At 47.3% G+C, this 26,343-nt stretch overlaps 1 protein-coding gene across 2 annotated transcripts; it reads right to left on the minus strand.

Moving 5' to 3' along the window:
* Positions 1–3,891: 3,891 nt before the first annotated feature.
* On the minus strand, positions 3,892–25,029 carry JMJD5 (2-oxoglutarate (2OG) and Fe(II)-dependent oxygenase superfamily protein). 2 transcript variants are annotated; one of them, XM_087399738.1, is made up of 6 exons: positions 24,462–25,029; positions 24,143–24,352; positions 23,599–23,733; positions 23,342–23,485; positions 22,984–23,076; positions 3,892–4,235 (listed from the first exon to the last, which is right to left on the minus strand). In XM_087399738.1, exons 1-6 carry the CDS (start codon positions 25,017–25,019, stop codon positions 4,056–4,058), a joined length of 1,320 nt encoding a protein of 439 aa, XP_087255864.1. In that variant the 5' UTR covers positions 25,020–25,029; the 3' UTR covers positions 3,892–4,055. The 2 variants fall into 2 exon arrangements, with proteins under 2 accessions (XP_087255864.1, XP_087255865.1); XM_087399739.1 differs by lacking the exon at positions 22,984–23,076.
* Positions 25,030–26,343: the final 1,314 nt, after the last annotated feature.

A 26,343-nucleotide genomic window follows, 5' to 3' on the forward strand; every position in this document is an offset into this window, starting at 1 on the left:
CTGTTATGACCAAATAATCTCTCTTTTTGTGTTTCATTAGATAATGAGGACTACTAGTTGGAAAGTACTCTATACCCTTCATATCTAAGTGTATCATAGATACAGTAGCTTGATGCCAAGATTCTCACTATCTAGTGTGTTTACATGCTATAATGGATGAATCCATACTAAATATGTATATTGTTAGTATTGTTGCTACCTCATTCTACAGATTACATTCTTTTTGTATTTACAACGCTACGTGCACAGGTATTTTTGAACTATTTAAGTGTCAATCCTTTTTTGAATTGTATTTGCTTTCTACAAATAACAAAGTAGTATTAACTGTGTAATATTTCCATGGAATCTATTGTAAGTTTTCAATGAGTATGCAAACTAATTTATGATTGAATATCCATGTTGATGTAGTTGTTTTGGCTTTTCCGTATGTTTATTCTATCTATGCATCTGACAATGCAATTGCTTTCCACATGCTGAGGGTGTAACCTTGCAGAACTCTAGTGACCACAATCTAAAACAACCCATGATCTATCAAAGTTTAGAATAGCCAACAGTTTCTGATGATCTATTGCAAGGCTTTTCAAGCTCATGTTCACATGTGAAACACTACAATATCCTCCTTGGTGTCATACGATTATACTAATGTATTCAAGTGTGAACTAACAAACCATATTCCACAATGTATTCACACAACACTTGTACGGCTTACAAAAAGAGAAAAGTGACAAGAGCAAGAAGTATAGTTCAAAGTCAACAAATAAAAATTTTGTTGAAATGTGCTTGACAAATCTTCTAGGGAGGTAAGGATACCATGAAGGAAACCTTGACAAAAGGACTTTTACGAGAAGGTAAAATGTGTGATTCAACTCCTCTCTTCTCACAAAATGGTCAACTCCAAACAACAGGAGCTACAAAAATAAGCAAGCGTCTCAAAGATGATCACATCGTTGAGTTCAATGCTATCATTGGAACCTGCAAAATGGATTTTATTATGCTACCTCCACCACAACAAGACACTTAGACCAAAAATCATTTTGAGTGGTGGAGTGGGTTAAACTTAAATTGTAACTACTCTCAAACCTATCGTACATAGTACATACTTCCTTTCGTGCGAGTTCATATTGCTTCCATGTGAAAACCAAGTATACTTGCACATTTCAAATTTCAAAGATGTAATCCCGTACCTTGAGAGGCATCACTTTTTCTCCCTTCCTGCTTATCCTTTGCACATGGCTACAAAATACCAAATGCCCAATTGTATGCCAACTACATCTAACTTACATTGTCATAATAAACTTTGAATATGATTCATTATGTTTTTAAGAGTTTTTGTGTTGTGGCTTACACTTTTTTTTATTCCATAAAAAATGAAGATCACCATGTTCTAACTGAACAATTGAAATAGGCAAACATTTATCAATCAAGGAGTTGCATTTTCCATGGGAATACAAAAGTCATATACTCTTAATAGAACTTCCTTTTTTCACATCATGTCTACCAACACTTAGCTTTATGTCTACACCATTTTTCATGTCCACCAAAATTGGAGACAATGATTATGCCAAATAATTTGTCATGCTTTGAAAGCAAGTGCTCCATAACCCATAGGTGTTCTTATAGCCATTATTCTTACCTTAACTATTCTATTTTAGCCATTGGTATTGAAGATCTTTTCTTGAAGCCCCTATATCCTTCTCATTGATTATATGCTCCAATATGCCTCCCTTATGTACTCTAACATATGCATGGGATTTCAAAGACGTGCAATCTTGAAGGAGCTCCAATATGGCAAGCTATAAGGAATAGATATCTCAAGTTTCATACCGTTTGATTTAAATCTGACTTCTCATTTTTCAGATGCAACCCACACCTTATACCAATGTTATAGCTCTTATTGGGTGACATTGCTCACCTTTTGGGCAGTATGGACTATCTTGATGATCGGAACCAAGCTCTATCTAGGGACTCTTCTTTTCATACGTCACTTTCTTCAAGAGATCTTTGTAACAATCCCTATATGATTGGCTACAAGCTTTGATCAATACACCTTTGATATATTCTCTTATTGTTTCTAATATTCCCTTTCATGTGAGAGCACTTTTCACACTTTTTCTACCAACTTCTCATTTTCTCCTCAAGTTCAGCTCTCCATCAGCCAGTTAACTGCGTATTGTGTATTCCTTGGCATATTTTCCCATTGTGTATTCCTTGGCATATTTTCCCATTGTGTATTCCTCAGTGTCTCGCCTTTCAGATCTTGCTAATTGCCCCTTCCAAAGCTGCATTTTGACAACCTATAATTACATATCTCCCTTCTAATTTTTGCTTACAGAACACACATTCTCTGTTTCAATATCATTGGCCTGCATGAGAGAACCTCCTCCACGCCATATCCCAAAGTAGCATCACTTTGAAGGCATATGCGATGAAAGGCATCATCTAAAAAGAATCCTTAAGCGCATTCCCCAAATGAGGATGGCACTGCAGTGATGCAAGCCCCTTATTCAGGATTTCTCCAACTACTAATCACAACAAAAGAGAGATTTGTACTGGTCTCCTAGTGCACGTGCTTCATGTAGGCAAATTATTGTCTATGTGCTATGCCAAAACTATGTTGCAACGCTTATAAAAGCCTCTCTGACACAAACCCCTCCTTCCCCCCTTTCCTTTTGATGGCCCCATATAATATAAACAACATTGTTCCATTACATTTCTTATGTCAATGCCTCTAATCGCACTTTGCATTCATGCATCTAATAACCGTTTTTTGTTTTCCCACTAAACTGTCAGTACTTTGTTTGCTTAATGTCTGAGCACCTTCCACAAATCTACTTACAGCATTGTTCTCTGCTCTGTAAGCACCTCAAAAAATCTCTTAACTTCCTAATATGATTGTGTTTCTGTTACTTGCTTTGCAAGTGTGCAATTGTTCTAGCGGCAAGAGAAGAGAGAACCCAACTATGCAAAAGCTGCATTCCAATAGCAAAATCCATGTATTAAGAACGTTGGATGTTTAGCTGCCTTTAACATATTGCTTGATGCCTCGTTTGATCTCAGGTTATGATGATAGTGTCTTTGAGCATTGTTCTAAATTGAACTTAATTTCAAGCTGAGCAGCTCTGATAAATTGCCCACACTGTACACGTGGAATCAGAGAATGAGGGGGCAGGGTGGGGAAATAACACAGGGGGAAGGGGGCGGGGGGGGGGGGGGGGGGGGAGAGAGAGAGAGTTAATGTCAGGGTACAAACCAGGAGCTGAAACGACTCAAGAGATATGATTCCAAGAATTGAGCACAGACACACAACAACACAAACCACAGCCTCAACATCCAAGACCCACACGGCTTTGTTGAAACTTGGTGGGGAAGGATGGCTTATACGTGGACATAGATGGTTTTTGAACGTTAGGGTACAAACCAATAGCCGAAACAACTCAGCAGATGTAATTCCAGGAATCAAACACACACCCAACAACACAAACCAGAGCCTCAACGATGGCTTACATGTGGAGAGTTTTTTGAACATCAGGGTACAAACTGGGAGCCAAAACGACTCATCAGACCGGATTCCAAGAATTGAACACACACCATACACAACACAAACCAGAGCCTCAACCCACCAAGACCCACAAGAGAGAGAGAGAGAGAGAGAGAGAGAGAGAGAGAGAGAGTCCTGAACAAAAGATAAATTTGGAAGGTTTTAAAAGATTTTGATTTGTTACGTTATGGAACCTGTTCCTTACAAATCCTGGAAAATCTGAGGAAATATAACAGCAAATTGATCTTCATAAATCTAAGAAATATAACCAGGATTAATGGAACCATTAATGCAAAAAACATCTTCTAAAAATATACTTCAAGACAAATCAGCGTATGATTTTTGTGTTATGTATCCTGCCTGTACAATCTTGCGCTGTTTTTATTAACTAACATGATAAGCACAATGAAACCTGGAGCTATCGTTCCATCAAATAGGCATCAGAGACATGCAACAGCATATTTACAATAAAAGCAATTCTGGGAGATCTACACCAGGGTGGTCAGATCTTGCTCCTTCAGAAATCATCTGCAACACTCCACCAAAAACTGACAGAGAAACTTGAGCTGAGAGATCGCACATAATGCCACCATTTTGGAGGGATATATAGCATTTCACCCTCCTCTAATATGCAGTCCAAGAAAGGTAAGCCCTTTGCAAGAGGAAACTGATTGTAATCAGGGTTGTCTAAATCAACCTTTCACCAGCAGGAAAAAAAACGAGTATCAAAAAACCTAAATCCCTAAAAGCATCACTTGCAAAAAGAAGGCTACAACTTCAAGAGAAAGTCACAAGCAGAGTGCACAGAAGTTTTTAATTGAAGTCTTAATCTCACTGTGCACCTGTGCAAAGGTTAACTATTATTTTAGCTAAACCAAACATGTCATATAAGAGTAGCATTCTCTCGAATCGATGAAAAACAAGACAGGCTCCACCCCAATGTTGAAGCTCCATAAATTTGAGAAGCCTAAATACACACTGATGTTTCAGATTTTGAATACTGATGCTAGACAACGTGGAGAAGAGATGGACTACTCAACATGACAATAAGATGCTCCCAGTTGTGGAGACGGACTACTCATGACCATAAGATGCTCCCAATTGTGGAAAGCCTTAGAAAACAGAAGCATTGTGCAAGATAAACACAAAAAAGTTTTGACAAACTAAAATAATTCCAAATGCATCCTGAGCTAACTGCGAAGCAAATAAGAGGGCAACAATTAGTTGGACTCGTAATGAGGAGCTCGCTCCCTGCTCATCGTCACTGCCCTTTGTCCCTGGCATTGCCTTTCTCCACTTTGTTTCCACCTTCCTCCTCGCTCTCCCCTTCTCGGTTTCATCCCACCTCTATCCTCGCTTCCTCAGCCCCTTTTGCTGATCCTTTCGACTGTGTTTGGCCATGCCATTGTTTGCTGGAGGCCAACCTTCAGTTTGTAGCTGGGACAGGAGTTTGTGCCCAACTAGAGCTCTTTATACTGGCTTGCTCTCTTCATGAGCCCGACTGCTTGTTGCAGCCCGCTGAAGTTGTTCGAAGTTCAAGAGTGGCCTTCTACTGTGTCGCGACTGCTGGAGAGCCTGCTTGGATGGTTTTCCAATTTGTTTAAGCTTCTGAAGGCATCGCAACAGCTTGAGGCAGCTTTCTCAGGGTCCACAAGTTCTTTCTTGATCCCGTGCAGTGTCTTTTTTGCCATTTTCTGCTGCTGGAGCTCCCTAGCTGGTCATTCAGCTTGGCTGATTGGCCTTGGTGCTGCTCTACTCTGTTGTCGACTAGTCCCTTCTTGAGCAGTGTTTCTCCTTCAGCATATTGGGCTTAGTTCTGAAGTGCCTGAGCCTCCTTCCATTGGTTGCAAGCTCCTTTCTTTGTTTTTCAGCCAGCCCTCCAAGCTTACCTGCCTAAGCATTTGGCTGGTCTTCAAGTGGGGATCTTGTTCCTCGCTCCTCCCTTTAATTTCTGCCTCCCTTTCCTTCTTCACAGCACAGAGGTCTTTGTTTTTGCTTGGATAAAAGAAGCTTGTTGGTGACTTCAGTCTGGCAAGAAGGGCTCTAATGGCAGCACCTTCGACTCCCTCTACCATCAAGGTTTTACTTTCTCCACAGGATAAACACAATCAGGACAGGGCCTGTGGTGGGCAGAATTGTTGGGCTCGCACCCTCGAGGAGTCAGATACGGGATTGGTTATAGGTAAGTTAAGCGCTAGAGACGGACCACATATAGGATGTCACCGTCTATGGGAGATGAGTTTTTCTTCTCCAGTTGAGCTCACATGACACCACCTTGGCACTTGTCGAGCAAACCCCCATTTTCCTTGGCCCGCACTTGGTATATCTCTTCCCTTGGTATCATGGTTTCAATTGAGGACATGGACACGAGCCATCACGTGCCCCGCTTCCCGATGATGCTCTGCTTCCCACGGCTCTCAAGGGAGTACCAGGCCATCCTTCCTTCCATTGGAAGAGCTTTCGGCAATGGTGGAGTCTCCGCCAGATAGAGCAATCTCAGTAGTGGCAAATAATGGGGTTCCCCAACTCTTGTTGGTTGTAGAGAGCCCATAACTCTCCTGAAGGAGATCTACCCCAAGACCCTCGAAGAGGGAGAGCAACAGCACGAGTCACAGACATAGTTACCAAGCAATGGTTATGTCGGAAATTCGGGTGTCGAAACGTTACCAAGGAACGCGAATGTTCCGAAAATTAGGGTGTTGGAACATGAATATTTCGAGAAGGGGAACCAAAACCGGAATGCCACGCCATACATGACACGTCATCATGACATAAAACTATGTTAGAAAATGAAAGAAACTAACACTTCACAACTTTAAACTTTCTATATAAGCTCTAAAATACCCATTTGAAACTTTCAAAGAGAGAAAAAAAAAGGGGATGTTCCAGGGCCGTTCTGGTTTCGGCCTGTTTCCTGGAACGGCGTTCCGGATGTCGAAATGCCATTCCCTAGTAACTATGGTCCCAAACCCTTGGGCGGAGTCTTTTGAGGGTAAGTGGACTACGTGGAGAGGAGGAAGAAGCTGAGCAAGAGGGTCACGAAAAATCAGAGGCGACACATCAAACTTAGAGAGGGCGTGAGCAGAGTGAGAGGCACCTTTCCTAGTTTCAAGGAAAACAGTTGGAGTGTGACCCCTCAGGCCAGCCCTAGACCCTAGAAGATGAGACTTTCTTTGACCTTCCTATAGATCCCCAGGAGCTAGTGGCCCAGTACACTCAGGCTCCTGCACAACAATAGGCCACAGGACAGCTAGCCACTTTGTCCCTGACTGTTGTTCAACCAATCCTCCCCCTCCTCCAGACATCCCCTCCTCTTCGTAGTCCCTCCCCCTTCTCCTGGGCTACTTTCACTACTCAGCCTCCAACCATCCCCTGAGGTAGTTATTCTCACTACCCGCCCCCTCCCACTGCCTCCCCACTCTTCCACCGCTGTAGTCCCACTTCTTCACCATCTACGGGTCCCCCTCCGCTGGGGCATCAACCTCGCCCGAAACCTCAGCCCTCCTGCAAGGACGAGGCAAAGTGGAGGATTGGATGGGTCCCCATGGCATTGATCTATGAGTTACTCATGGTGACACGTTAACTTTCAGCTGGGCTTCCTACCAGAAAGGTGGGGATAGGACATTGCAGTAGGAGTGATCTATCTAAAACCAGAGGTTATGCTTAAGCAGGCTACGGACTGGACCTTGCAACCGTGTGCTAGCAAGCTTGGAGTAGAGGTTTCTTTCATGATGTAGAGGTCTTTGAAGACTGGAGTAGAGCGCTAATACGACAACGCTCGAATGCGGACTACTCTCCTTCAAAGCCCCCTTTGAAGCCTCGGAAGTCTGCAGCCCCCAACCATATGCGGGCCCTGTTCCCCCACCCCCCCTCACCAAGAGCTAGACTTTGATGAGTTGGCACGTGCACGGGCTCCACAATCATGCACGCCAACAACCGCAAGCACTAATACTTCAGGAGCTATAGAGGGCTGTAGTAGGACAGACAATGGACTTTCTCTTGATACAGGAGCATATGTTTTCAACATCACATTAATAGTCTTTACCACCACCTTCTCCCAACGAAAGGCCCTGAGGTCTAGTTCCCTGCAGTTGACAAGAGTCGTAGGGTACGTATCTCTATCTCATACACGGTCACCACGGAGGTATACGACCAGGGCGAGCTCATCACCAAGAGAGTAGTATGGATGGGTCTTCGGATGGGGGATTCCCAGATGGGTTCATGAATGTGTACACCCCTACTTGTTGCCCGCAATGCTCCGCCTTCTGAAGGCGGCTCATGGAGTGCCACCTTCACGTTGGCTCTTGGGTTGTTGGAGGAGACTTAAACAACCTCGAGTTCAAGTAGGACAAGCACAAAAAATTCTCTTTTTTTATATGCTCGAGGCGGAGCGTAGTGCGTGGGAGCAGTTTATCTTCACCATCACTGGCAAGGACCCATGGTGACAGGTGGAGTTCTCCAAGCTTCCCAATAGTTCTTCGTTTGGGCAGAGGAGGTAGAATGGTTTGCTAGAGCTGCCTTGACAGGTTCCATGTGAGAGACTAGGCCATGCATATAGGGGGTCCAATGGCATCTTGGCAAACACAATGATGCCAGATAACTCACTGACAGTGTTGTTTCTTGAGCAGCCTCATAGTAATTCTTTTCGGCAGGGTTGAGCTTTCTGCTGTAGTATGCCATGGATCTATCTTCTGGCTGTAAAACTGCCTCAATGGCAACATTGCTTGCATCGGTGATGACTAGGAAGGGATCATCCCAAGATGCTATTTTCGTAATGGAAGCTGTAGTGGCCAACCGTTGTAGGTCGTGGAAGGTCTGCAAAGCTACGTCGATCACAAAAATCTTTTGTCGGCGTGCCTTAACCCCTTTTAATAGATCTGTTAACATGCTGAGGTGGTGGAGAATCCTGGCATGTGCGAGCTGTAGGTCTAGCAAAGCACTACAAAAGATCGGATCCCCTAAGCTATCGTGGGGACTGTCCAGCTTGTGATTGCTTGAACTTTTTCAAGGTCCAAGCGAAATGCCAATGGCGCTGATGATACAACCTAGATACTAGATTTCTATCAGTCCAAACTCACTTTTTTGCATTGAGATATAACTAATTGTCACGCAGAAGCTGAAGAGCTTTACGCACATCCCGTAAGTGTTGCTCCGCTGTGACTAAGGAAATCTAGGTATCATCTAAAAAGATGAACAAACACACTCCTATAGGCTCAGTGAGCACCCGTGACATCATCTTACTGAATGTAGGTGGCACATTTTTGAGACCGAATGGCATGACTATGAACTCATAATGAGCTCACTTTGTCCTGAATGTTGTCTTTGGGATGTTTGCGTCGAATGATAATCACTCTTAAGGTCTATCTTCGAAAAATATTTTGCACCGTTTAAACGCTCTAAAATGTACTCTATGCGAGGCATTGGAAATTTGTTGTTGATCGTAATCTTATTGAGTGCCATGTAATCGATGCATGGTCGTGCTGACTAATCCTTTCTCTAAACAAACAAAATTGGAGCCGCAAAAGGTGATGAGAATGGCCGAATAAACCCAACGCGCAATAATTGAGTAAGTTGTTCTAACTCTGTCTCCATAGACTTACAGAATGTCTCTCCCTCAAAGGGGTCCACCTCGACGAGTCCATCTGAAGCCTCATGCCAATCCGTGTGGTGTAGGAAAAGAAGGACACCTCATCCACCTGCTCAGCTAGGCCGCCCTTGGAGGGCCAAAACCACTCTCCCGGATCCCACTGGACCTCCCTCAGGGGTCTACCCTCCCATAGCCAAAGGCACCATCTAAAGGTATCCTGCTCTGAGATAGTGGGAGGATCAACGTGCCACTCCTTCCCCAAACGTCCCACCACTCTGATCATCTGCCAGTGTATCCCATCAAGACTCCCATCCATCTCCGGGTCATTCTCAGTGAGTGGCTGAAGTAGGCCTCCAAGTCCTACACAAAAGAAGCCGAGGTGCATGCTACCGCGTTGCATCAACATCCTAAAAAAAACACCAATACGAGAAAACTGCCCCAAACATCTACTGTCTCTCCAAACGTGAAGTCCTTCTCACTAGGACTCCGAAATGGCTAAGTCAATCTCGCCCATCCGCTGCCCTGTCCCTCGCACATGCGCTAGGGCATCAAGCCTTCCTCTGTCTGCATAGATACTCTACTCCAACGGCCAAAGGACCCTGCTGGACCACTATCCCACTGTGCCCAACCAATGTGAGTCCGCTATCCGAGCATACATCCCTCTTGATCCCTGATCTCGCCACATAAGGAGCTGGCGCTCAAACTCCTCTCTACATTTGGGCAGAGCACAGATGAGACCCCCTACCAGTCTCTGCCATACCCTGTGAAGACTCCTCATCAGGGGGGAGCCCTTCCTCGTAAGGGGGGCCTCTGAGAAGATCCATCTATGTGAAGGCTGCAATTGTCCCCCAGTGCGTGGGGTGTTCCTCAGAAGCCCTCACTGTAAGAGGAGCTTCCAAGGCTCTGCACCTGGGGTGAGGCCATGAACCACCAACTTGCCCAGAAGGGCCCTGCTCTGCATCTTCGAATCAATGACATCCAAGCCTCCAGTGCCTGCGGCATGATCACCATCTGCAAAGCTACTCGAGCCCTAGTGTTCCTCGTGCCGTCTGAGCCTGCCCAAAGGAAGTTCTATACTAACCGACACAACTACCCAATGCATCCTCTGTAAAGCACCAGCAGGAGGCAATATACCAGGCCGAGACATGACCTGCTAGGGAGAGTTTGGCCGAGCTCCAATAGAGAAGCTTGCGCTGAACACTCTCCAAGACCGGGGCAATCTGCTGCTCTACTATGATGTCAATACCCACCTGGCATCTGAGGTATCTCGCTGTCTGGCCCCACGGTATCCATCTGAAGCCAAAGTCACTCCCCCACTCACGGATCTTCTCAAAGCCTGTGAAGAAGCCTATGGATTTCGTCCAATTGATCCACAGTAAATAGCCAGGACGCCTCTGACTCTCTCCAGACTCGTTGTAGCGCCCTCAACATACAAGGCAGTGTCATCTGCAACTCCGAGTCAAGTAGTAGCTCCTCCTCTTGTCTGATTGGGAGCCTCAACCCTCTAAGACCCGCCACCTGTGATCTCAAATAGTAGCCCAAAGCCTCCGCCACAAACAAGAAGAGAAAGGGAGCGAGTGAGCAGCCCTGACAGACCAAGCGAGAAAGAGGAAAGGCCTCGCCTGTGTGTCCTCTGATGAGCATCTCACTAGAGCTCCCTACATATAGCGCTGAAACTCCTCTAACCCATTTGTCTGAGAAACTCAATCTCCTCATAGTGCCCTCCAGAAAAGACCACTCCACCCTATCATAGGCCTTCTCAAAATCCAAGAGAGGGACGGCCAACGGCTGTGACTCCTCCCTGGACCAATCCACTGCCTCCCAGAACGGTCAGGATGTTGCGCTCCTGGACAAACCCAGTCTATGTGTCATGGATGATGTCAGTAAGATAGGATCGTAATCGCAAACTCAAAACCTTGGCGAGGATCTTGTATGCAATATCAAGCAAGGTGATCGGCCTCCATTGTCAAATATCTGTCCTATCTCCCCCTTTCGGAATCAAACAGATCCACCCCCTGCTCAAGGACTACGAGAGAAGGCCTGTGTCGAAAATCTCTTGGCAAGCTAAACGAAAAGGGATGGGCATTCTTACTCTGAGGCGGAACCATTTCAATTTGTACTGGCATCCTGTGAGGTCGGGAAGGGCATTGCAAAGCCATATGCCCAAATTGCTTACATTCAAAGCAAGCACCTGCAAACAGCCCCATTTCAGCTTGTAGAAAGCACTGCCCATGGAAACATTATTGATAGTAACTGAATAAGAAGCCGGTGTGGGATTATCTGTGTCCCACAAAATGCAAAAGCGATTCGAATTGCCATTTGGTCTCGGTGGACAAACCACCTTACCAAGAGAGGCTGCAATTTTTGGCAATACAGAAGCCATGCACTGAGGAAAATCCACAACTTCTACCCATACAAGGTAGCGATGCCGAATCAATGCCTGATAATCCTTGGTAGGAGACCAGGGTAATACATGGACCATCTGCTGACAATAGAAGAGTGGGGAGTGCTCCAGCAAAATCTGTATGTGCTCTTCATCAGCCATTATCACTTCAAAAAACCCCTCGCTGCATAATGCACTTTCTTGACATAGCAACCACCCAAGGTTCCAATTGCCAACATCTGTAGCAACAGGCATCCGTCCCGGAATGAAAATAATGATGGCGTGTTTGGCATAATCCTTCACGGGGTCGAAGATATCATCTATCTCGATCATGATACATGTGGAAGGAACCTAATCATTCCAAATTTTCCTTGTATCCTCAAAGCCCTCATGCATTATTTCATATATCAACTGAGCCTCTGTAGAGGCATGTAGGGGTCATCCAGACCCATCACCTACTTTTGCTTTTTACTCTGAAGTGATCTTTCTATGTGAAAGGTCTTCTCATATGGACAATCCGCCATTGTAGCAGAGGGAGTGAATGAACAGGAAAAGGATAGCAGGACAAGAGAAGAAAGAAAAACAGCAGGAAAGAACTAAAGAAATGAACAAATAAAAAACATAGCAGGGCTGAACTGACTGACAGTACGGACAGGTTGGGCAAAGGTACGGACAGAGAAATGGTACGGACGAAGTACGGACAAAACAAAGAAAGGGATGTGCATACGACGTACGGACAGTACGGAAAAAAGCGGAGGAACGATCAAACAAAAATACGTACAGTATGGACAGAAAAGGACGTACGAACAGCAACAGAACGGGCAGGAAACAAACGTATGAAAAAACCAGGGGGAAAAAGGAGTACGGAGAGATGTATGGAAGCCCACCCACGCGTACGAAAACCTGCGAGTGCAAACGTCGCCTGCATGCTAGGCTGGACCAGGGATGGAATGTGCCTCCACACCTCCTCACGGTCACGTCGAGTACGAGGGGCAAGCAGCTCCTGCTGGAAGAGGGTCCTGTAGAAGTCAGTGGCCAACCCCAAGACCTCCCCCGGATCCGTAACGATGTGACCATCCGCTGTCCTGAGACTCCGAAGCTGATCACCTGCAGCTCTCTGGCCATGCGTCCTGAAGAACTCCCTGCACATCCGGTCACCCTTCCGGGCCCAGAAGGAGAGAGAGACGTGATAGGAAAACTCTGAGCGACGCTGGAGTGTCTCCTCCAGAAGGGCTCTGGCTCGAAGGGCCTGGATCCGAAGCTCCTCTGAGCCCGGGGAAGCCTGCTGGAGTCGCTGAATGGAGGCGAGGTCCCTCCGAAGAGCTCTCTCTCTGCCCCACCAATCCTGTCGAACCTGTAGGGCTGCGAGCTGGCAGATCTGGCTGGACTCCTGCAAAGCCTGCGCCACCGAGCCAACCAGATCCACGCACTCGCCCCAGTCTGTTCCAAAGACTGCAAATACTGCTGCGCACATCCTCCCTCGAGAAAATGGAGTCAGGAATCCGGCATGAGCGGGGGGGAAGGGACTGAGCTGCCGAATCTAATGATAAGAACACAGGCGCATGGTCGGACAGTGTCGTCCCTGGAACTATACCCGCCTGACCGCCTCTGCCGATGGCCCAATCACTAACATAAAATCTATCCAGCTTCTCCAGGAGTCTGCCTCCTTCCCTGCGGAAGCCCCACGAAAAGTCCAAGCTCCCGTGCCAGCGTCGGAAGGACGGGTCTCGCCAACTGTCCCTTCCTCCTGTCGCAAAGATAAAAGAGTCCCAAGCTGACTGCTCTGCCTGAGACATACCTGTAAACTCCGGTCCTCTGCCCTGCTGGTCCTCCAAGGTCTCCAGATTGTTGAAGTCACCTCCAACAATCCAGGAATCCATGTCTGGGAGAATCCTGTAAGTGTCCTCCAAAAGGTGGCTCTACAACGGAGATCTATGGGAGCATAAATGTTGAGGACTCCAACTCTGGATCCCTCCAGTTCCAGGCCTACCCAAAGGGCACGGCCTGGAATCAGCGTGCCATGACCGAAAACTCCCTGGGCTAGCTGCTCGCCCACGGAGGTACAAACACCACCACTCCTCCCCAGTGCGCCGATCGAGGGCTCCCAATAAGTGTGAGAACGTCCAAGGAGAATCTTCCCGCATCTGCGGGAGTGAGCCGCAGAAAGCTTGTGCTCCTGGAGCAGAAGTGCATCCAAACGACCTATCACTGCTGGCTGAAGTTCCTGTCTCAAAATGAGCTTCCTAGGACCACGGGTTCCAGAAGAGTGAAACCCGTTCACATTCCAGGAAACGAGGTGTAGGCTCATGGTGAGGGCTGGGAGGCTGCGGACAGCTGTCTGCTCGCGGTCGAAGTCGAAGAAGAAGCTGACATCTCGGAGTGGAGACGCTGACGCTTATGGGAAGGTTTGGAGGGGGAGGCGGGGTCATCCTACCCGTCCTTCAACACCTTCAGCAAAGGCGAGAGGCCTTTGGTACCATGAACGAAAGCTTTCTCGAGCCAGCTCGAGATCTCTGAGGTGGTCATACCGTAGAAAGCGCGGAGTTTCTGAGGGGTCCAGGCTCTGACATCTTGGGGGAGGGGCCAAGACAGGGGGGGCCTGAGGATCACAATCAGTCTAAAGCGTTTGGCGGCGCAACGCCACCGCAGGCGCACGTCACCCTCGGACCACTGAGTCTCGAGAAGCTGCCCACCGGACGGGCCTATCCAGGAGTAAACCTGAGCATGTGTCTGCTCCCTGAGAGCCTCCCATACCGAGTCGTCTGTCCAGGTCTCGGTGCCGTCGCTAAGGAACGTGAAAGCAAAGCTAGGGCCATCCCTGGGGGCCAAGGCGGCTATCTTCCCATCCGCCCCTTTGCGGAGCAGGAAGATACTGATGTCGAGGCAAGCAGGGAAAGTCCCGAGGTCGCCCACATCCAAGTAGTCCCAGGGGCCAGATCTGTAAAAGTCGCAGGAGAGCTCTCTCTCCTGAAGCTGAGGCCCGTCGGAGTCTGCTACTGAGGGGCTAGCGGACAGAGAAGCCTGCTCCGGTGAAGGTGTAGACTCAGGGTGTCCTGCCAGCGGAGGGGGAGGGGGAGGGGGAGGAGGCTGGGGAATAGGCAACACAGACTCCTCAGGGGCGACTAGTGGAGGAGGAGGAGAAGGGGGTTCGGGGGCTGCCCTCGGCTGAGGAATCGTCGGTGCAACTAGATCTGCAGGAGAGCTGAAAGAGGCGGGGGGGGGAGGGATGGGGATGCATCTGGAACTGGGGTTGAGAAGGAGGGGGAGAAGACTGAGGAGGACGAGGGGGGGGCTGAAGCTGCGGTCGGGAGAAGTGGGGTGCAGATGGGGGATGGCCTGGGGCTGAATGGGAAGAGGCTGGGGAGAGGAGGAGAGGGGGACCTGAGTCTGTGGAGGGTGGGCTACCGTCGAAGAAGATGCTCTCCCAGGTCCCTGGGGCGGCTGCCTGTCAGGTCTCTGAGGTGCAACTGCAGGTTGGGTAACCTCAGCCTCTTTGCCTTTATCAGAAATCTTCTTGTTCTTTCCCCTTTTCCTTCTAACCTCAGTCCAGCCGCCAGCTAACTCTGGTCCGGACTCCGGCTGCCTCTGCTCCTCCTGGCGTGGCTGCCCGGAGGGGGGGGAGGGGGCGGAGAGGGGGGGGCGGGGGGGGTCGAGAAGAGCTGGCGAAGCGTGGACAAACAGCCGCCAGGTGCCCGAAGCCGTGACACCTCAAACACTGCCCTGGCTGTCCGGTGACTACCATGCTCTGGGTGATGCTGCCGGCATCTGTCACGATCTCGATCACTGTCGGGAGAGTCGCAGGATCCGCCACAGCCACACGGACTCGGGGAGCTCCTGCCGTAGTCACCGCATCGGCGAAAGTATCGTGCATAACCCAGCCAAAGTGGGAGCCCAGGTCCCTGACAATCGGCCGTAGCTCAGCAGCAAGACCTGGAAAAACTAGCGTCACTGGATGACGAGGTATACGGAACCGAGCATCAAAATCCGCCGCGCTAAATCCGCGGTACCACGGGACTATCATGACAATCTTTCCATCCACAGTCGTGGGGGAGCCAGCAATCAGGTTGCTCGCCGCTTTCGCATTGGAGAGTTTGAGCCAGAAGATGCCCCTTCCCATAAGGGCCACCTCCTCAATATGGCCGTCCTCTAGCATGAGGGTGGACTGGAGCCAGTCCCTGATGGCTGATCTGGAGGGGGAATGTCCAATGACTCTGCCATAAACAGAGGTAAGGGCAAAGTCATTGGCAACCTCCTGAACCCGAGATGATTGTTGCTCTGTCAGGATGACGCGGTAGGCATCTGGAGAGGGAGGGTCCGTCTGGGCCTCCGGTTCCGGGCAAGGGGCCGCCATACCGCCAAGACAAACTGCGAGGCTTCCGATGAGGAAAAGGCTGCCACCCAAAAAGGGAGGGGGGTAGATGCGGGAGGGTGGAGCCTGGGTGTGGCGGGAAGGATGGAGGGCGAGGGGCGGAGGAAGCGGGATGGGGAGGCAGGAAGCGGAGATGGCGCGGGGTGGAGGAGTGGGGGCAGGGATCGGGGGCGGTGGAGAAGAGGCGGGGACGGAAGCGGGAGCGGGGGAGAGGCGGAGTGGGGCGAGAGGCGGACGGGGGACGGGGGGAAGGGTGAAAAAAAAAAAAAAAAAAAGAGGAGCGAAGGGACGGGGGAGGCGGAAAAAAAAAAAAAAGCGACGGGCGGACAGCGGAGGGGGGGGCGGTGAGGCGAAAGGGGGCGAGGGCGGGGGGCGAGGGGTGGGTGGGCGGAGCGGGAGGCGGGGGGGGTGTGAGTGGAGCGGAAGCGGGGAGGGATGGAGCGGAGGGGCAAGGGGAGAGACGGAGCGGGGGGGGGGTGTGCGTGGCGAGGGGGGGCGGAGCGAGGCGGGGAGGGTGAGGCGGGGTGAGCGTGGAGGGGGGGTGAGAGTGGAGGGGGTGAGCGTGGACGGAGCGGGGAGGGGGGGTGAGCGTGGACGGAGCGGGGAGGGGGGGGTGAGCGTGGAGGGGGGGTGAACGTGGACGGAGCGGGGAAGGGGGGTGAGCGTGGCGAGGGTGAGCGGAGGAGCGAGGGGGGGTGAGACGGAGGTGAGCGGGGATGGCGAGGGAGGGGGAGGTAGAGGTACGGAGGGGGAGGGGGAAGCTCGCAGGAGCTTACAACCTTGTCGCTCAGGTACGATCTTCCAACGATGATCAGTAGATCGAACCTCTCATTCCATCTCTTCCAACCAGAGTGTGATAAGCGCACGCTTATAGGTGAGCGGGTCAAAGTTTCAGACAAGGAAGCAAATGTTAGAGTCCAACCCCTAATGAACTGCTTCAGCTTATTGTTCTCGGACACGCCTAATTTCTTGGCCAAGGTAATAGCCTTATTGTTGTAGGTTAGCACCAACAGACCATTCTAGGCGAGACGACAAAACTGGTCTTCCAGATTCAATAACTAGAGAAACCGAGCTTTGAGGTCGGTCACAAACGTATCCCATTTAAAACTCGTGACATGCATGGTTGAATCAGTATAACTACTGGACCAATGCTGCCACCAGGTTACCGCCTCACAGGTCAGATAAGGGACAGTGAGGTGAACTTTGTCTTGCTCGTCCTGAATAAGTGCTAGCAGAAAATGAACAACAAATTGATGAAAATTTTGCAAAATGGCTGAGTGGTCGCAGTTAATTTCGTATTTCGTGAAGTCTGGCGTGGACCGGGTGAGTAGAGTAACCTTTGTTTTTGTGAAGGGGGAAGCTGCACTCATGCTAGCATGCGTAGTGGCCAGCATCTGTTCGCCTCCTCTTGGTGCTCCTCGCGCATCAACAAGAGGAGTTTTTCAAAATCTGAGATTCCCTTGCCTTCTTCAGAATTTTCCTCCTTTGTAGCTTTTTTTTCTTCGAGCTCTCACTGTGTCTCCGTCTTTTTTACCCAGCTGCCATGAAGTTTCTTCGAGCTGGGCTAGGAGGAGTCGATATTGGTCCATGAGCTTCTCTAACATTGCTTGAGTGATGAGCTGAAGCTTACTTTCTTTGTCTTCCTAGTAGTTGCAATCTTGCTCTTATTGTCACCTCTGCTGCTCCATGATGCTAGTCTACGTGTCCTTTTCGGATCAACAAGACCATGCACTCGCGAAGTCAAGCTGGATTACACACCAAAGCTTTGATACCAATGTAACATGCAGCAGATAATGATCGTGTAATCTTAAACCGTTTTGCGAGGCGTATGCGTATGCACCACAAAGAGGAAGAGAAGATAGAGTTTTAGGGTTAGAGAGACAATGTGGAGGACACCAGATTGGGTCCTTGTACCCACTGAGGGCCCTCTTTCCCAATAGGGAAGAATTTGCTTTATACTTGGAGAACTGCAAAATATACAAAGAACAATCCTTCAAGGAGCACGGGATGCAACTCCGAGGATGACCCTTCGACACTAAGAGCTGACCCACGAATGCCTGAGAAACAACCCGATCTCGACCAAGGCCAACACCCCACACTGTAGATGTAGACCATTATGCATGACTATAGAAAAGGCTTGTGCTGTCCCCAAGCATGCAGTGGAGCTGCATGAGTGAGAGAGATGAAAGGAGGATGGAAATATGAGATATGGAGCTTGAGATGACTGTGTGAGGCTGAGAGAAAGCTGAGTGACAAGAGCTGAAAAGAGAGCTGCGCAAACTATTAAAGAAAACTGCAAAGAAATGAAACAACCACCAAACCTCCCTCTGTCTGCTGGTCCAAATCTCTGCTGAAGTGCTGCATATGCCTCCCAAAGTCAGGCTGAACTGAGCTGCTATAGTTTGCTGCTGTCTGGGACCAGATCTGGAGGCACAGGGGCTACTCTTAGGGCTGGCTATGAGCTGAGGAAGGCTGGAAGCTGAGTGAGGGCAAAGGGGGGCCAAAGGCCCCTTATATAGGGCTAGGAACCAGCCAACCAAGGGGCAGCAAACCAACTGGCCAGTCGGTTTTGGCTGACCAGGTTTGTCTGACCACGTTCCATAAAGACTGCTTACTGACTAGGGTTGAACTGCACTGCAAAGGATGATTGCAATAGTCAATACTTTTCTTAAGATTCATCTCTAAGATGGATACAGCTATTCTAATTTTTTCATGCTACAGTGGACATCAAATTAAAGATCTTAAATGATGAAGCGGATTGGTAGGTTGGCTCATTTGTGCACTAGGTCTTGGTATAAGGTTTTGTTCAATCTCTGTATAAATTTAATTATTTACCAGTGATTCATTCCATTTTAAAAAATGCTTGACAATGTCTATCTTAGTACTGCATTTCTTGAATGCTTGCACCTGGTTTCTAGGAGTGATCCTATAGGACTTGAAAAAGTGCACGCACATGCATGCACATCCGTGCACACACATACACAAACACACGTGCACGCATACGCACAACCCCACGCACACACGTGCACACATGCACACATGCTCACATGCAATTGCACATGAGCACAGAGGCTTGGTGGTCAAGCAGAGGAGCTACTTTGTGAGGTTTCAAAATTTAGGTCATGTAATAGAAGTTAATTTTCATAGCAATAAAGGGCAAAGGTAATAAGCACCTTCTGGGATATTGTGAATGATTGTTGGCATGGTACTTTAGAAACTTAATCTGTCCACAACATGGAGCAAACATTTGTCTTATACTTCATGCACTGGTGCTGCCAATCCTATGCAAGGCCTCTTACGCCTCTGTCAGTTCTTTTCCTTTTCTAGTATGCCTCTACCTAGAACATCTCATTATTACTTTGTCCACATTGGTCGCTTTTCCACTGGATCAATTTCCAGCCAATTCTTTGTTTGATCATGTGCGATTGTTCAAAGTAGTACATGAACTAATCCGTGTCTAATTGCGGCCCTCCCTGGTTTTATTTGATATAATCTTTATTTTCGCGTGACATGTCTTTGTGGCAATGGAGGCTTATGAATATGAATCAGAAACCATTCTGGCTGCAAAAAAATGATCAGGGCACTCAGTTACAGCTTGTCATAGCCTGCTCTATTAGCAATATTGGCCTATAAAGGGCCTTGGTGTGGTCCTAACCCCCTCATGGTACCTTGGTAGTATAGAAAATTAAAAGGTGGGCAAGGAGGCCCTTGATGCGCAATGGACACGTGTACAAGACTATCCCATAAGCATGGATACAACTGTAGTACTTGGTATATAATGAAGAAGTTAGCCCCTCTCATATCCTAGCCGGCTCTTTTGGTGGATGTGAGAGGCATGCGTGGCTATGGGGCGGGGATTGAGACCTCGAACCTGGTGCTTCCTTGGGAAGCCATGTGGTAGCCAACATATGGTATCAAAGCAGGCAGTCAGCCTACGGCGGACTGTGGCATGGATATACGTGGACTGCACGGCAACTGCATTGGAAGCAATTGCACATGGGGAGTGGCGACCCTGCATGCTCTGCATTGTTGCGACTGTTGTGTGCAGAGGCGGCACGTGAATTGATGGCGGCATACGATACGTTTCTCAAAGTGGCGGCTGGCGCATGGAATTGATGGCCTACATCAATGGGAGCGGCAGTTACTTAATTGGAGGGCTCTTCGTGGGCGACCTCATGATTGGCTGTTCACATCCCTGTGTGGGTGGACAACATTGGTTGATGCCTGGCAGTTCTTGATTTGATTCGATTCGTGGGTTAGGCCCATGGGGGGGTGTTAGCAATATTGGCCTATAAAGGGCTTGGTGTGGTCCTAACCCCCTCATGGTACCTTGGTAGTATGGAAAATTAAAAGGGGGGCAAGGAGGCCTTTGATGTGCAATGGACACGTGTACAAGACTATCCCATAAGCATGGGATACAGCTGTGGTACTTGGTATATAATGAAGAAGTTAGCCCCTCTCTCATATCCTAGCCGGCTCTTTTGGTGGATGTGAGAGAGGCATGCGTGGCTATGGGGCGGGGATTGGGACCCCCGCACCCGGCGCTTCCTTGGGCTGCCATGTGGTAGCCAACATGCTCTAAATTTGTTACCACTAAGAAAAATGCTTCTTTTTTGCAAGTAAAGAAGTCATATTTGGAATTTGGAGTGTTCTAGGAACTATCAGCCGCCGATAATATGGCTTATTGAATGGATTTGCACATTGGAAAGAAGAAAAGAGAAAGAAAACAAGAAATAATGAAGAAAGGAAGAAGGTGACTAAGTAAAACAAGCAAATCAAGAAAACGCATATTAGATTTTTAATATATCTTTTTTTGTTTCAATGAAGAGACATCTATTTAGTATACAAGAAACCCCAAGAGCAAAGCTAATGGCAGAAATACATCATGCAAGACATGAAAAAACCGTCCTAAGTGGGCCAAAAACATGCTCATCACAGAGCACTAGGAAAATACCAAAGTTGAGGCTGAAAGTGCCACCTCAACCTTGTGGTGGTCTCTGAGAAGAACGGGGAGCCCCACCATTCCCTGAGGAAATCTGTCCTCGTGGCATAAGCCTCCTGGGCAGACCCTTGCATGCTCACCCAAAGGGCCATCAAGGCATGTACACTATTTGTCCAAATACTAGCCAATGTGTGAGAAGGGTGGATCTGAGAGCCATCCAAGGCCTTTGTGCATCTGGATCTGTAAAATACGTTATGTTGAAATGCTCACCAGAATTTTCCAGGAAGTATCCACCGCGACATGTGACGGTCTGTAAGGAGTCTGGGAAAATCAATGTGATTAATATATCTTGGGACTGTGAGAGCATGAAATTTGGAGTTGTCAAACCTCATGTTCATCATTTTCATGATTTTCACTTTTTTGGGGGAGAACATTGGAAAGGAGTGAGAGGAAAGGGGAAGATAGTAGAAGGAAGGGGAAGCGAGGAAGCGTCACATGCATAGTTTTTCCATACGTTACCATACGCATACGTCATACGAGTGTGGAAGTATGACTGGAGTATGGTTCAGCCCCTAGGGCTGAAACATACGTGACCCTAATTTTACCCAAAAACATATACATTGTACACATTACATTGACATAGAGCTACAAAACTTTCAACTTCAAACTTCAAACTTCAAACTTGTATTAATATTAAATGTTAGAAATTACCCAACAGAGGGTACGCACAGTGGAAGACTGATAGTAATGCCTAGGAGCTCACACAATGTGGTGTGGGTGTGGAATCACAAACTTCTTTACTTAGTGCATTCAATAGATGTGCAGACTCGTCAATAGAGTGGATTAGCAGCGTACGAATTAGAATAGTGCTTAAAAATGCGTTTTTCAAGGTTTTGGCCAGGCATAAAATCGATCCCCTTCCCCCCCGACAAAAAACCCACGACAACAACCCCCCCACCCCACACCAAAACAAAACAAACCAAACCAACCACACACACACACACACAAAACAAAACAAAACAAAAACAAACAAAAAAAAACACTCATACGGAAGGCTGTACAGAATGACGTACGGATGGAGTACGGAAAAACATCCGTACGTGTACGAACCTAACTATGGTCACATGCACCCTTGCACTTGATTGCAAGGTGACAACTGGCTACATCGACAAGTGCAAATAGATCCCTATTACAGGAGATTTTGTCGTATGCCATGACCAACACATGTTGCTCAGGTCATGCTGAAAACAAGACTAAAACAAGACTGTAGTGGACCAGAGTCTGAGGAATGTGGAGCAGTAGAATTGCATTAATGGGATTCTCCATAGTATGCTATGGTCACAAAGTTTGTTCAAGTAGTGGGTGAGCCTCCCAAACATACAGCGGGGGAATTCTCAAGGCAGATGCAGTTGTCTGCATGTCTTCCGAAGATATTAGTGTCCCGAAAGGGCTGCCACTAGGGCTATGGAGAGGGCTGCCACGTGGGCAGTAACAGTACTTCCCTCTTAGGTTCATTTTAGGGCAGCCACACGGTGGGCTCATACTTCCCAAGCTATAATTGAGCTTCTATGCCCAATGGCACCCATTATCTAGCCACAAACCTGCCAACTCTACACTCTTGACAAAACTGAACTATATCAACTTAGCCTCAGAAACAAAGTCGCACACCTGGTTGAAGACAACAAGGAGTGAGTCCCTCCTTGTGCCCATACTTCAGCCATGCCCTAGATCTAATAGACGTTACATCATGTATGTCACTAGCCGTGCTACCTCAAAAGTATTTGGAGAAAAAGACATGCGATACAAATTTAGGCAGCATTACTTCACGTGTTACCAAGATTGCCCATTAGAGTGGAAACGAACTATATTTTTGTTTTCATTGTGAAAACAATCAAAAGCAATGAACTTGAAGGGATGAATAGAATGCATAAGGGTCATCAGGCCTCCACCAAACATGTATAATTGTAGGCTACAGGAGTGGGTTAATCCTTTTCTTTCTTTGGAGGAAAGGGAATGAAAAAGGAAAGAGAAGTAGGAAAAGGATATCCACACTTGACTGAGATGTATGAGCCTACAAAGGGAAGAGACGCAGAAGAGAAAAAAGCACCAACGCTGGAGAGTGATAGGGAGCCCAAGGGGAAAGGAGAAGAAAGGAGAACATTACCTGACTAGAATTATTGAGCATTGACTCGTTGAAAGGGTACATGCCTTTAGACACATCTGGTGAATACAACCTTATATATTTCTGCCCGACCACCTTTGACAAAGATGAAAAAGAGATATAGAGCTCAAAAAAAAGGAACTCCAACTGTGGGATCGTGTGCTTTTTTTTTTGTTGTGTGTGTGTGTGTGTGTGTGTGAGAGAGAGAGAGAGAGAGAGAGAGGAACACGTACACACACACACACACAGCGCCTAGTAGGATGGAGCATTCAATAATTGGCCCCTTTAGCATTAGCTCAAAAGATTTGTATTAACAATATGAGGTACTACACAACAGTGACACGGTAACTCCATCACGCACCTGTGATAAAAGATTATGGTGAGGATCGTGATGAAGAGGGGTAACAGTTCCAGCTGGGCCAAGCCATGCATTTATTGTTTGCAGTTCACCACCAGTAGCTGCACAGTAGTCTGGGATCAAAATGTCTTCCCGAAGTTTCGGAATCTGTCAGCTTCAACAAAATGAACATTCCACAGGTTGCCAGATAAAATAATTAAATTGCGAATTTAGGTTTGCTGTTGAAAAAGTGACCGTCAACATACGGTATTGAATTTTACCTGGTCAAAGAGAGGATGCTGAGCAAGGTACGCACATTGAGAGGGAGATGCTTGAGGAGTTTGAATCCTTTCAAGGAGCTCAAACATTGTCATCAACTCTTGCTTCCATGTTGAAGCCAAGTAATGCTCGCCAATCTGCAAAACATCACATGAAGGCCATTTGAGACTTGTTTTTGCGATAACCTTGATCCTTTGGCTGGCACAACTATCACTCGCATATCTTCAGATCATCTAATCTTCCTGGGAAAACTAAACAAATCTACGGTCTTCTTGTAAGAGGTAAGTGCAAAGAAAACTCTGGCACAATAGGCCAGCGGATTGACCGGACTTGGGGTACCAAATACCGGCTACGTTTCTGCAAATTGTATAAAGCGGTCAAAAGTAAGACTTATCCATATCCATCGGGTCAAAGGCATTAAATAAAAAGTATTATAATTTATTGCATTTGTTGACAAACGCTCAAGGTGGAAAAGGTGATCGCAGACGCAAAGGGAAAGAAGCAAAGGCAAGGCAAGTATGCAGTGGGTGTAGGGAGTCTCGTCACCTCGACCGGAACAGTGCGGTTTCCGACGATTTCCTTCAGATATTGCATCTCTCTCCACTTTGTCACCGCTGGCCAGTGAGTCATTGCATTTGTAATAATCACTGGCATTCCTGGTGCAAAGAACTCACAGAGAAAATCCTCCACAGTCAATAAGGCCCTTTTCTTTACTGACGTGAAGTTTAGAGATCCAGCGGGTAAGTTTGAAATAACCTGCATAAAGATGTGAGTGAGAATGTTTTCCAGCGTGTATGGATTAGCAGTTCTCTCTGTCAACGTCCTTTGAATTTATATTTTGCATTAGCAAGAACTGAAAACTCGCCTCAGATGGATGTCTACTAGCAAAAGCATCGGCCTCACCGCAATTCCCTGCTACCGTTCTTTGTGTGGCACCTCCATAGAAAACAGATGATTTCTGTTGTGCCTCACTACCCTCGGTCAAGAAAATCGGTGGACGGTTTGATTTCAAGTTTGCTTTCCCCAGATCTTGGGAGGAGGAAACGTGTTTATTGGGGCCTGTAGAAGGCTGAAGAAGCGATATGGCGGAATAGAGGTGGACCTTAAGAAGACACCCCCCCATGATGAGACCCATATCTAAAATGCGCAAGGCTTCCTCAGACTTCCCTGCCCGATTCATGTAAGCTGCCAGGTGAAGGCAAGAGAGCGAATAGGCATCACGCCACACGGGATGAACGGAATGCCAGGGAGCGGCGTGCAGCTGCTCCCATGCCATTTCATGAGCGGCTTCGGCAGCGTGGGGATCGCCATCGCCGGCGGACGACGCAAGAGCAACGTATGCGAAACCTCCCTGCTCGTTCACCTTGTTCAAAAGCTCCTCCTGAATGTGCGAGGTGAAGCTGGGAATGGGATTGGGATCCATCGACAAAGAGACACCCTATAACAAGGTTTACTTCTCTTTTGAACTTTTCAACTTATATAAAGGCCTTATGGGTTTTGATACCGTGTCAGCATTTGACCTTGGCCCTCCTCCTCATCACATGCAAACACTTCCACATAATAAGAAAGTCTATAAATGGTGGGCAACATTACTTTTTCCCATGTTCCCAATTTCCCCCTTAAGAATCGAGGCATTAGCTTTTTGCGTTAGTTGAATCCCTAAAATGTCCATTCCAACGTCAATAGTGGCTCCCTAGAGACTTCCACCAATTGATCAATTTACAATCAAAGGTTTCATCCATTAAGATCATTAGAAACCATGCTATTTTGTTTTGGTGAGCAATATAGGGAGAGACAAAAGGAATAGGTGCTCTCCGAAAATAAATTAGCTCTTCTCAACCTCAATTGCATACACATGCTTTAGAAAAGACTCTTTGAATCTTATTGGGTCTCTTTTAAGGAACCATATACCTTTTCTTAGACAAGGGATCAGATAATTTTACGTTCTCTTAGAGTTTGATTCACCAGTCATGGAGGTTTTCTTGGGTTAATGATCGAAAAATGTTTCTTTGTGATGGAATTTCCTTCTAGGCTTTGGAATCCTTTAATAGGTACCATTAAGTGCTTTCACAATTCTTGCGTTATATCTGCTCCTTAGGATCTCTGGGCCTTCAGTAGGCATTTTATTTTACTCTAGAAAGACTTTTACTCAAGCTTGGCTATCTCTATATTTTGGATAGAGCTCTTAGCATGCAATCAAATATTTGCTAGGCTAGGACTCTAGGATCCTACTTTATGGTGCTGGCATCATACCGTAGGGCATCACTATGCACTTTAATCATGATCATGTGTAAGGTTAGGGTTCACTTATCTTCACACCCCTACTCTTGGGCCTACTATGCTCTATGAAACTGACTTGGTGCTCCATTTCTAAGGTGCTAAGGCTCATTTAATTGAATCTAATAAGCAAAGGGAGTAGAAGGACAAGGAAGCCATTGCAAGGGAAAGATTCTAACAATGACATAGCATGTGTGTTTGCCCTTTTGAGGAAATGCAAGTAGGTCAAATCTGACAACAAAGTTATTGCATCATGTTGTTGATATCTTTTGATTAAGTGCTTCAGTGGACAATTTTAATAAGCTACATGATTATTTGATTCACCCTGTGTTTAGGTGAAAGTCAAATTTTTGCTTTGATCCTTGCAAAATACTCCCGTAAGGTCTCATGTTCTTTCTCCTTAACCTCATGAACTGGTTGATAGGGCTCCATCTGGGACCAGTGGGGGCAAACCCCACTATAAAAGCTTT

This window comes from Dipteris shenzhenensis, chromosome 28 (genome assembly GCF_047967505.1).
Source record: "Dipteris shenzhenensis isolate YYH24624 ecotype China chromosome 28, Dip_SZ_1.0, whole genome shotgun sequence".
Classification (NCBI taxonomy): Eukaryota; Viridiplantae; Streptophyta; class Polypodiopsida; order Gleicheniales; family Dipteridaceae; genus Dipteris; species Dipteris shenzhenensis.

Coding starts and splice junctions, on each gene's coding strand:
- JMJD5 (XM_087399738.1), bottom strand. CDS start 25,019: ATGGATCCCAATCCCATTCCCAGCTTCACCTCGCACATTCAGGAGGAG. Junction 23,734..24,142: donor ACCGCACTGTTCCGGTCGAG/GTGACGAGACTC, acceptor GATGTTTTGCAG/ATTGGCGAGCATTACTTGGC. Junction 23,486..23,598: donor AGCATCCTCTCTTTGACCAG/GTAAAATTCAAT, acceptor TGAAGCTGACAG/ATTCCGAAACTTCGGGAAGA.